At 42.6% G+C, this 11,527-nt stretch overlaps 1 protein-coding gene across 1 annotated transcript in view; it reads left to right on the plus strand.

Moving 5' to 3' along the window:
- The window catches only part of PLPPR4 (phospholipid phosphatase related 4), a 63,876-nt gene extending 52,904 nt beyond the window's left edge, over positions 1-10,972 (plus strand). Inside the window, exons 6-7 of the mRNA XM_084848215.1 lie at positions 1,562-1,735; positions 4,901-10,972. Coding sequence (XP_084704341.1) covers positions 1,562-1,735; positions 4,901-6,238 — 1,512 coding nt within the window. The 3' untranslated portion in view covers positions 6,239-10,972. The remainder of the gene's footprint in view (positions 1-1,561; positions 1,736-4,900) is intronic.
- Positions 10,973-11,527: the final 555 nt, after the last annotated feature.

The raw sequence follows: 11,527 nt of genomic DNA on the forward strand, positions 1-11,527 counted from the left end.
AATAACAATATAGTTATTCCTAATATGTTGTTCATTGTTGTTCAGTCGTTAACTCATGTCTGACTCTTCGTGACCCCATGGACCATAGCATGCCTATTCCTAATATAGTTCAAGTCGAATTAATAAAGTAAGTTTTTGTTTGATAAGAAAGTAAGAATTGGATATATTTCTATTCCCCTCCATCCAAAAAAATCCTCTGGGTTGGATCCAGACTTAGTTATACTGAGGGAGTAATCCTATGGCCACTAGTCAGCGGCTAGACAGCCATAGGATATGTCGGTTTTCGGGGAACCAACCTCGGAGCCCGCGTTCAGAGGTCGGTTCCCAGAGAACCGACCTTCCCCCCCTCCCACACTGCCTCACAGGCAGCTTGGAACAGCCCTGCGCTCCTCACTAAGAAGACAAGGCGGAGCAGCAAAACAGGGGCGTTCTGGGACAGGGAAGACGGAAATGCCTGTACGACACATCCTATGTGTCGTCCAGCAGCCACTTCCCCCACTCCTCCTTCCCATGGCTAGACAGCCAAAATCAGCTGTCTAGCCGCAAATGCAGAGCAGCTGAAGCACGGAGGGGACAATCCCCTCCGTGCTTCTCCTGCCCTGCATTGGATGGGCGGCTGCATCCAAGTTCGGAGGCGGCTGCCTATCCCCATAGGATTGCACCCTTAGAGTAGTATTTACTCCGTGAAGTAAGTCTGATTGGTTTCAATGGATCTACTTTATGTATGACTAAGTCTGGATCCATCTTGTGTATTTATGTGTGTGTGTTTAGTGGACTGGCAGCAGCCCAATTCTGCTGGGAAACAGGGTACATGAGGATGATATTTCTCTCCTTGTGTGCCCCTTTTCTCAGCAGAACCAGTTCTGATGGTGGGGGGCAGGGCAGGGAGCTCTCTAGGTGGTTTACAAAACAAGCGTAAAACCACAAAATACAATAACGTAACAAAATAATTTTAAAAATTAAACCCACAAGCTTAGAACAGAATAAAACCAGAGTAAGAAGGAAGATAAAAGCCAGCAGCAGTGCAAAGATCTAAAAACGCACTAAGGGTGCAATCCTAGGCAGTGCTGGCTGGGGAATGCTGAGAGTTGTAGGACTTTTTCTGTATAAACATGCCTAGGATTGCACCTTAACACAATTTTTAAAACCAAAGGCTAAAAAGCCTGATAAAATAATAAGGTCTTCACCTGGCACCGAAAAGACCACAATGTAGGTGCCAGGTGAGCCTCTCTGGGAAGGGCATTTGACATCCAGGGTGCCACCACTGAAAAGGCCCTTTCCTAAGTAACCACCCGCATCACTACGTTCAGCAGGGGAACTTGGAGAAGGGCCTCTGTGTATGTGTCCCCAGTCACCCATCCAACATGACATGCAGTCCCTGGGACAATAAAAGTTGGCCATCCCTGGTTATCTTATAAACCGAGTCCAGTGTTTTATCTGAAAGCTACCTAATGCGGTTTGTTTGGTTTTCTTTACTACCTCGTTAAGGCAACAAGAAAGGAAAGGAAACTATTCCATCTGGCACATTTTACTAAACCTTTTTAATGTATTTCTTTTAAAGATGTACTTCAATTCTACATTAACTGACTCCTCTAAGCTTCTGAAACCACTTCTAGTATTCGCATTTATCATCTGTGGAATTATATGTGGACTGACGCGCATCACCCAGTACAAAAACCATCCAGTTGATGTTTATTGTGGATTTTTAATTGGGGGTGGAATTGCCCTTTACTTGGTAAGTATACTGCAGGTGTTCAGAGACACCAGCTTTTTTTGTAGCTACATGCCTTATAATTAAGAAATCTTACATAGCTTTTAAATTTGTAATAGATCATGTTCTGCATGATTCTCTCATACTTGCTTTTGAAAATAAACAGACACACTTGAAAACAAAAGGGAGCTAATAATCTATTAGGGTAGAAAATATAGGGCTGTATCCAATATTAGTCCTACTTAGAACAGACCTATTGAAATGAACGGGATATAAGTTAGACTAACATTGGATACAACCCAATGTGTTTAGGACTGCACATATGAAGTAGCATATAAGTCTCTAATCAGCCATGAAGCTCACTGGTTGGCCTTGAGCTAGTTGCTATCTCTGTTACCTGGCCTACCTCACAGGGTTGTTGAGAGGATAAAATGGGGAAGGGGGAGCATATTCATGTATGCTGCCTTATGCTCTTGGAAGAAAGGTAGGTTTAAATGTAATAAACACCTTTGGGGACCTACTCAGCTGTTTAATAGAGGCTGCACAAGCCATCCCGAGTGCAGCATTGGGAACCATATATGAAGCACCCAGTACTGGATGAAGCCCCCAGTACTGGGGCACTTGGATAATTTTAGACTCTGGACCTAATATTCTTATGGCAGGGCAGGGGGGACTCTTTAGATGGTAATAGGTATTCCTTCACTTCAAAATGTGGTAAGCCAGGCTTGCTGAGTTTGGGAGCCGTCCTGCCAGGCCTAGCCCCACCATTAGGCAGGGTAAGGCAGTCACCTCATGTGGCAGATGCTGGGAGGCAGCAGCAAGGTGTTCATGGAGAGTACTGTGTGCCTTGCAACTTACTTTGTGCCCCCTAAGTTAGCCTGCTGCCTTCAAGTTCAGTGGAGAACGTTGTCCCATCATTAGTGTGGAAGACAGATTCATCTGCCAGGCCAGTCTGCTTTTGTACATGGAATGAGAGGAGGCGCCGTCTTGTCCTTTGCCTCAGGCAGCAAAATGTCTTGGGCCGGCCCTGCCCCCTCTTCATTCTGCTGGGTGGGGCCATGGACTTCTGCCCCAAAGTCCCACCCTAACTGAGCCTCTGGCTAGATGCACAGTTCCCATTCCAGCAGGGAATAGTCACGCAGAACTCCACTTTCTTTCATATCAACATCACCCTTGCTGGATTGGGGAGGGAACTGGGCCTACATTGTAAATGTCTCAGTCCACATGTTTTAGGACAGGCCCAGAGCATCACTCACGATTGGGGGGTAGGGATGGGGTTGGATCGCCCTTCAGAGCTTCTTTCCCCCTCCTATTTATTTATTTATTTGGTTGGTTGCAATACCGCCCAGTAGCTGAAGCATTCCAGATGTTCACAGCAATTAAAGCCATAAAATACAACATGACAAAATACAATATAAAAGTTTAAAACTACACTATAAAATAAAAACCAAAATAAAACCTAGCAGAGTAACAGATTTAAAACAACAGAAATTGAAGAACTAAAAAGCCTAGGAATGTAAGATTTTCACCTGGCACTGAAAAGAGCATGATGGAGGTGCCAAGTGATCCTCTCTAGGGAATTCATTCCACAACCGGGGTGCCACAACAGAAAAGGCCCTCTTCTTAGTAGCCACCCACCTCACTTCCTTTGGTAGGGACTCCCAGAGAAGGACAGGTGAAGTCTGGGCAGATATATATGGGAGGAGACGATTCAGGTAACCTGGCCCCGAGCTGTTTAGGTGCTTGATTAGTAGAAATAGAATACATTATACAAAATAAGCCCATTCAGAGTACATGTATGATGAACCTGAAAAATCCATTGGCATTCTTCCCCATCACTACCACCACAGCAAAAAAAAAAAAAAAATGCAATGTGGTGGTGCTGTTTTTTAATAAATCATAAATGTGTAAATAGAGTGAAACTCAAAGCCCTGCAGAGGTTCTGCACAAACTGATTTGAAACTGATGAATTTATCTCTCACCAAGATATTACATTACATAGCTATTAAGCAACAGAAGGGGCATAACCTTTGAGCAGAAAACTAATCAGTCTGAGGCAAGGACCAGTAAATCAGGCTGTGTGACTGTAAAATAAAATACAGAGGGTGGGAATTGCTCACAAACAAAGCTGAAATTAATAGATAATATCAGTATTCTTTTTTATATATATAAAACCCATCCTTTGAGAATTCTTTGAATTTATGGTTGGTCACATTGATTATTTCTCTTGGATGGATGTTGTCCTAACACATTTACTGGTGAAGCGTGAGGAGACCTCATAATCTGAACACTCATTTTAATAGTAAAACATGCTATTTCTAGCAGATCTTTGCCATTCTTTCTCATGATTCTGATCATTTAAGCCACTTTATTCTGTAAATCCTGTTGGAACGGCAGTTGTATGCACACAAAATCACAGAGGGTTTTTATTCCAAGTTAAGCCCTTTAAATTACGCAATGCATGCTTCCCTCCACAGTGGCCAAGATGTTGTTTGGCCTCAGCCATGCATCCAATCATCCTATATGCCATATATATGGCAAGCAACTTTTGAAACCGAGGCGTGTTTCAAAGTAATTTTTGATGCCTGCTGCTTTAAAAACACTAGGGGGAGAGGTTTTAACATCCCACTGGGCATGCTTGAAGTAGCTCAAAACAAAAATTTTTTAGAAAGGTTCTGCAAGTTGCAGGCTTGCGTGTGTTGATCTCTCAAGACAAATTACACCCAAACCCAAATAAGGTGGTTTCTCATGTTAACTTTTGCACAAACTGTCACTGAATGATTCCAATATTTTCCATGTCTAGGTACACATAGAAACAATATATATGAATTGTAGGAGGGGTCTGCTCTTCTCAAAAAAGCAGGACCCTCCTACTAGCAAAAAAAGGCGGAAAGGGATGGAGAGGCTCTAGGGACTGGCATGCCCTTGCCCTTTGCCTACATTCCCATAGAGGAACAACTCTACACAAACGCAAAATCCCCACGAGGATTGAAACGAGGGATTGAAATGCTCATTAGGAGGGTTATCGTGAGTCATACCACATAAAGTATACTGTGCATATATATTTGCAGTTTTATGACACCAGGCTGTATCTGCAACACTGAGCATGAGAAGCTAACTACCCATAATCAAAGAACCTACAAATGCTTATTTTCCATAATGGGGCCTTGTTTTTTCTCCCAACAACAGGGCCTCTATGCTGTGGGAAACTTCCTGCCAAGTGAAGATAACATGTTTCATCCAAACCCACACCGAGAACCATTGAGATCTTTGACTGACCTGAGCCAAGACGCCAATAGAATTTTGCCAGGGAAAAATGGTGGCAGCAATGATGCTATCTCCACTCACCATTCTGAGAGTATCTTGACCAGGAACCACAGAGACACCGGCTCCCTGACTAACCTCAAAAGAGCTAATGCTGATGTGGAGATTATAACACCACGAAGTCCAATGGGAAAGGAGAACATGGTCACCTTCAGCAACACGCTGCCAAGAGCCAACACACCTGCAATGGAAGAGTCAGCTCGACGGAACGCAACAATTCATGCATCCATGGATTCTGCCCGCTCAAAGCAGCTGCTCTCCCAGTGGAAGAACAAAAATGAAAGTCGGAAGTTGTCCTTGCAGGTGATAGAGACGGATTCTGGACAGTCACCACCTAGAGCCATTGAAATGAGGTCAAGCTCTGAGCCATCCAGAGTGGGTGTTAACGGAGACCACCATGGCCCTAGCAATCAGTACCTGAAACTTCAGCCTGGTAGCATGCCAGGCTGTAATAGTACTGGCCTTTCTGGTGGGCCAAGGGTTTCTATTCAGTCACGCCCAGGTTCTTCGCAGCTTGTGCATATCCCCGAAGAGACACAGGAGAATGTGAATACATCTCCAAAAACTAGCTCAGCTCGCGCCAAGTGGCTGAAAGCTGCCGAGAAGACTGTTGGATGCAGAAGCAACAGCCAACCAAGGATCATGCAGGTCATAGCCATGTCAAAGCAACAAGGTGTCCTTCAGGGCAGCCCCAAGAGCTCTGAGGGCAGCACAGTCACCTGTACTGGAGCGATCCGATACAAAACCTTGACAGACCACGAGCCGAGTGGTATTGTAAGAGTGGAGGCCCACCCAGAAAACAACAGGCCCATCATTCAGATGCCATCAGAAGGGGAAGGGAGTGGCTCATGGAAATGGAAAGCCCCTGAGAAAGGAAGCCTTCGTCAAACCTACGAGCTCAATGATCTTAACAGAGACTCTGAGAGCTGTGAATCTTTGAAAGACAGTTATGGATCGGGGGACAGAAAAAGAAGCAACCTCGATAACAGTGAGCACCACCATCACGGGATAACCACGATCAGAGTCACCCCAGTGGAAGGCAGCGAGATTGGCTCAGAGACCCTGTCCATTTCCTCCAGCCGCGATTCAACACTTCGGAGAAAAGGTAACATCATCTTAATCCCTGAGAGGGGCAGCAGCCCAGAGAACACCAGAAACATCTTCTACAAAGGAACGTCTCCTACGAGAGCTTACAAAGAGTGAGGCTGGTGCATCAGCTGAGCCATGCCACTAACAATCAATACCGTTTGGTACTAGCTTTGTGCTCTCTTTTTTAGTTTTTGAGCTGATGCCGAAATATTCTTGATGTGCCAAAATATCGACCATCAGCCTGACCGTTTATGGATGTTGCTGATGTGTAGTGATTGTGCATGAATTTGTGGATTTCATGTCGCGGGGGGAAAAAAGCACAATGCAAGAACCTTATGAATTGGATGTTTCCTAACGGGGTTGGGGGTTTTTTTTCTCCAGACTCAAAATGGTTCTCCAGTGGGAACGATTGTCAACAAAAACAGCAATCTTAAATATAGACACCTTATTTCCTGAATGTGCCAAGATTTTGATCGATATATGTCCAAGGACAAATGGGAGGTGATTGTTTTTTCAAAAAAAGCAAAAGCTGTACCAGTGTTGTACTTGACCTTTGCGGGTTTTGCACCAAAATTTAATACAAGTCGGTGCTGATTCTGTCTTTACATTTTTAGAAAACTTGCATACCTGTTCCGCTCTACAGACACATGACGTTTTGATGTGTAATTCCTTTCCAAGTAATATTGCTGAAAATATTATGCTGGCTGCATTCATTTAGAGTAGAAAAATATTGGCAGCTTTGTTATAGTGGAACTTTCACATTAAAAGATTGCAAAGGTTTTGTGTAGTTCTTTGAAATGTTTACTGGAACAGAACAGAACAAAACGTGGATGATGTTCCACATTCTCTCTCTTGGTTAGTTTCCTTTCTTCTCTCCAAACTTTGTTTAGTTACAGGTGCTACAAACACAGGGGTCGCTTCTTAGTGAGCTAACTTGGGACTAGTTTAAATATTGTGTTGTTGTTTTTTAATAGGGAACTCTTACAGCGCTAATTCAACACATTTTTGTAAACAGTTTCTCAGTTTGTCTCATTGCTGATCTTTCCTTTTTAAAAATTCAACATTGACAAACTAGTACTTCACACTGATAACTGCAACTGTGTTGTAAAGACTAAAAAAATATTACACATCAGACGGCCTAATCTATTAGCAAGGCCGGCCTTAAATACAGGAACATCCTAGACAAGGCTAGAGCTGGTGCATGTATTGGCACACCCTCCTTTCTTCTTCTGCTTCCAGAAATGCATCCTCTGCCTTTGGAGATTAATGAGGGAGCAAATTAGAGAATGGAAAGCAATCATAACATGCTTACCTTGCCCTCCTTTGGGCTGCTAAAACATTTCAGCAGAGATGGAGGATGAAATGAAACAACATGAGTGCAGTCACTGGATGTTCAAGTTGCCACATCCCATCCCAGATGAGTTTTTGCCATCTTTTGCACTCAAAGCAAGGTGATAATAAGCAGGCACAGTATTCTTCTCTTACATTCCTGCATCACTGTGGAACGTCTACCTTCCTCTGAGTGCTTAATACCCCAGATGGCAGCCCTGATGAGGGTGGCAGCAATGACAGAGACATCTGGTAGCTGGCTACCTGGTGGTCTCTGAAGGCCTGATAACTTGGACCAATGGACAGGCTGGCTCTGTCACATGGGACAAACTACTGATGAAAAAAAACCCATACTCGCAGCCAGACATTTTGCCTCACTTGTTTGGCTTGGCGCATAATGACCACTAAACTACCCACAGCATGTTCACCTGGGTAGTCTTCATTTTACATTTTGGAACAGCCCATAACAGCCAGTTAATGTACAAATGCTGCATTGAATAACAGATTACATTCAGTGAATAATCTCATTAAACATAATTTTCAGGTAGGGACCTGAAATATTTTTCCTTACCATGAACTCACCTTGAGGAAGTGAGATCCCACTGAGATGATTTTCTAAGGAGCAAAGTGACCAGTTTGCTACTGGTATTACTACTGAAACATGCTGTGAAAGAGACACAGGATTCCCTAGGGTCATACTTAGTGGCAGTATATAGGGATGGACAAATTAATCTTTTTCCAGTCCCTGTGACTTTCCATGTTCAGTCCTAGGTCTATCCTGTCCTGTTGCTACATTAATTTGTGAATTTTTAATCCGCACAAAAATTCATGTTTAAATAGGTATTAAAATACACATTTCTAAAATTATTTTGTCTCAAGATGTGCATTTTTAAATATATTTTTCTCAAAATAGACATTTTAAAACACATTTTAAAACTTTTTATTTGAACCAAGAACTGCTTCAGAACACTTGGGAACTGTGAAATGCATTGAATAACTTAGGTTCCAATCTGCACATTAGTCTGGGAGGGGCAAATCAGAGGTCAATTTGTATCAGAATTGGCAAAGTTTAAATTCTCCAAGCATCCCTGTAGCCAGCTAAAAATGCTGCTGTTAAAGGAGTGTATATCATTTGGGAAACCTGTAGCCCTATCCACAATCCAATTAACTCAAAATACTTGGATGCAAAATATTGTAGAACTTTTGGCCTAAATGGGGCACAATCAACTGAATTATTTTTGCTATATTTGTTCTCACCGTCCTTCCAAGTAGCTCAGAGTGGCATCTTATCCTCACAATAATCCTGTAAAGTAAAGAAAGATTGACTTTCCTAAAGCCACCCAGAGAGTTGAATAGCAGAGCAAGGATTTATACCTGGGTTTTCCATGTCCAAACTCAACTCCATCTATCCTTGTCCTGCCAGATAACAGTGGTTTTCTGGGCTCTTTCCCACCTCTCTTTCCTGAGATCCTTTATTTAGCCCTGACTCTGGTAGAACCTGGGTCATCTTCTGCAAGAGGAGAGTGATTTGGGGGTAATAGCTCAGAAATGCAGTGTTAGCCACATGGCACAGTATTTGCAAGCAATGATCATGCGTAAGCTAATCCACCACCCAGTGACTCAAGAGAGCATCTAATGGTGCATTCTATGGAAAGACACCATTAATCCACACCACTTAGAGCTAATGAGCACTGTGTGTTGGGATATGTATCCAGATGTATATCTACATCCCAGTTCCACCAACCCTGTGCTCATGCAACTCCCAATCCAGCTCAGGAACCGAGCACGCAGCGCGGATCGCTGGATGCAGGCATCCAGCCAATGGATCTTCATGTCCGACACCCTCTTGCATCTATAGATCCCAAATCTGCGTAGAGTTCTGCATAGGGATTCCCCTAGCTGGATTGGGGCAATTGTTTTCAATTTACAGTATTTACAACAATTTTTGTAAACAAGGCTGCAGATCTGCAATTGTTTGATATTCATCATTTCTACCACCACCACCTTTTTAAAGTGAGGAAATACTTGGCTTGTTGAAGGATTATAGCTTAGTTTAGCTACACCACATAGAATGGTCTTTAAAAGCATCAGTAGGCCTAGAAATACAATGAGAGAGCATACAGATAATAAGTTGATAATGTTAATAAGTTGATAATCTAAGGGAGCAATCCTAGCTGGATCAACAGTTGCCTCTGAGCCCGGGGGCACCCGCCTATCCAGTGCAGGGCAGGAGGAGTGGCGAGGAACAGATCTCCTTGCTCCCCCTGCCCAGCTTTTGTGGCTAGACAGCTGATTTCGGCTGTCTAGCTGTGTGACCTCGGAGCGCAGGAAGCGGTGGCCGGACAACACCTAGGATGTGTCATACTGGCATTTTTTACCTCCCCGGCCTGCCCCCAGGAACGCCCTGTTTTTGCCACTCCGCGCTGCTCTTACAAGCATGGAGTGCAGGGTTGATCCGCGCTGCCTCGTTGGGGGTCGGTTGTCCAGGAACCAGCCTTGGAGTGCCAGCTTCGAGGTCACTTCCCAGAAACCAACTTATCCTATGGCCATCTAGCCACTGACTAGCAGCCATAGGATTGCGCCCTAAGAAAAGGAAATGACAGTGAACAGCACAATCCTAGTCATGTCTGCTCAGAAGTACATTCCATTGAGTTCAGTGGGACTTACTCCCAGATAAGTGTGATTAGGGTTGCACTCTAAGCAACGGCAATAATACAAGGACTAGAAAATGGCCCTTCTAGAAAAGCAGATTATTTTGCCAACAGCACATGTGGGTGTGGGTGTTTTTGGAGGGAGTGGTTGTTTTTCAATATTTGTTTCCTTTGTTTTGGTTAGCCTACCATATAGTAAAGGTATCATGAGTTGCTTTTCAGACTCAGAAATTCACTGCATTCTTTCAAGTGCAGTGTGATATTTTTCCTACCTAAACTTTTTCCTACTTACTACAACAAACGATTTTAAAGCACTTGCAGAATCATTGTAATTGCATTCTTTACGTAAAATATTGAAAATACTCTTTTTTTACTCAGAAGTGCCAAAGGCTACTCTTTTTTAATAATGGCTTCTCAAAAACGTAATTACATTCAAGAACAAATAAACAAAATGTAATAAAGATATACCATGGAACTCTTGACTTCTGTGTGTATATCGTTTATGGAGCCTTTTGTAAAATGAACCTTTGTTTACATTCCACTGATACCTTAATTTCAAACAAATCAAATAAATGGACAGGTGGCATAGTCTAGTTTTTTTCTTACTTGCTGAAACAAGCACCAATTTCTTTGTTAGGCTGTACTTTACTAAGATAAATAAATAAATAAATTGGGTAAATACAAAATATGTTTTAAAATGAGAATTCTATATAAAGTATTGTGTTCTAATAAAATGTTATGCACTGTTTTAAAATGAAAACAAAAACTATTTGTAAATTGCTATAAATGTATTTTGTTAAATAAGTACAGAATCAATGCTACTGTGTGAGTTTCTTGTGCTAATATCATTAAAAATAAATATTAAATTCCTCATTGAAGCAGAGATCTCATCTGTGTCCCAAGAGAGTTTAGTTTTTCACTGTGCCCCCTCCTTTTCCCATATAATAGAATATGCATGTTCATTTCTGAAGATGAAGAGGAACACCAAAGGTTACTGGCTTTTTTTACAGACACAAAGTTTGCTTTTAACAATAGGCAAAAGTCAACAGGTGACATTTTTCTAAGCCAAAAGGCTTTTCTCCAAGCTGGGAAAAGCTTTATTACTCATTCACGTATTCGTCTCCTATGCAGCTCTTAAGGTACAGACCCTCGTTATGTAAGAAAAGTGACATCCCTAGACAAATCTGTCAGTTTCACTTTCTCCCACATTCAGTTATTTTAACCTCAAATTATTTCCATTCAATTTAGGAAGAAATGTTGGTAAGCTCTTATAAAAAAAAAGTCAGACAAAATTCTCACCCATTTGCACCAGCCAAATTCAACCCGTGCAGCTGTCCCTAGCATGGAAGGGGCCATGTGGTGCCTGCCTACCATTCACCTGGTCAATTATGAGGAGCCTGTTGGAAAAAGAGGTGGCAGCCCT

This window comes from Heloderma suspectum, chromosome 4 (genome assembly GCF_057233095.1).
Source record: "Heloderma suspectum isolate Gila_16-S chromosome 4, 16-S_ref, whole genome shotgun sequence".
Lineage (NCBI taxonomy): Eukaryota > Metazoa > Chordata > Lepidosauria > Squamata > Helodermatidae > Heloderma > Heloderma suspectum.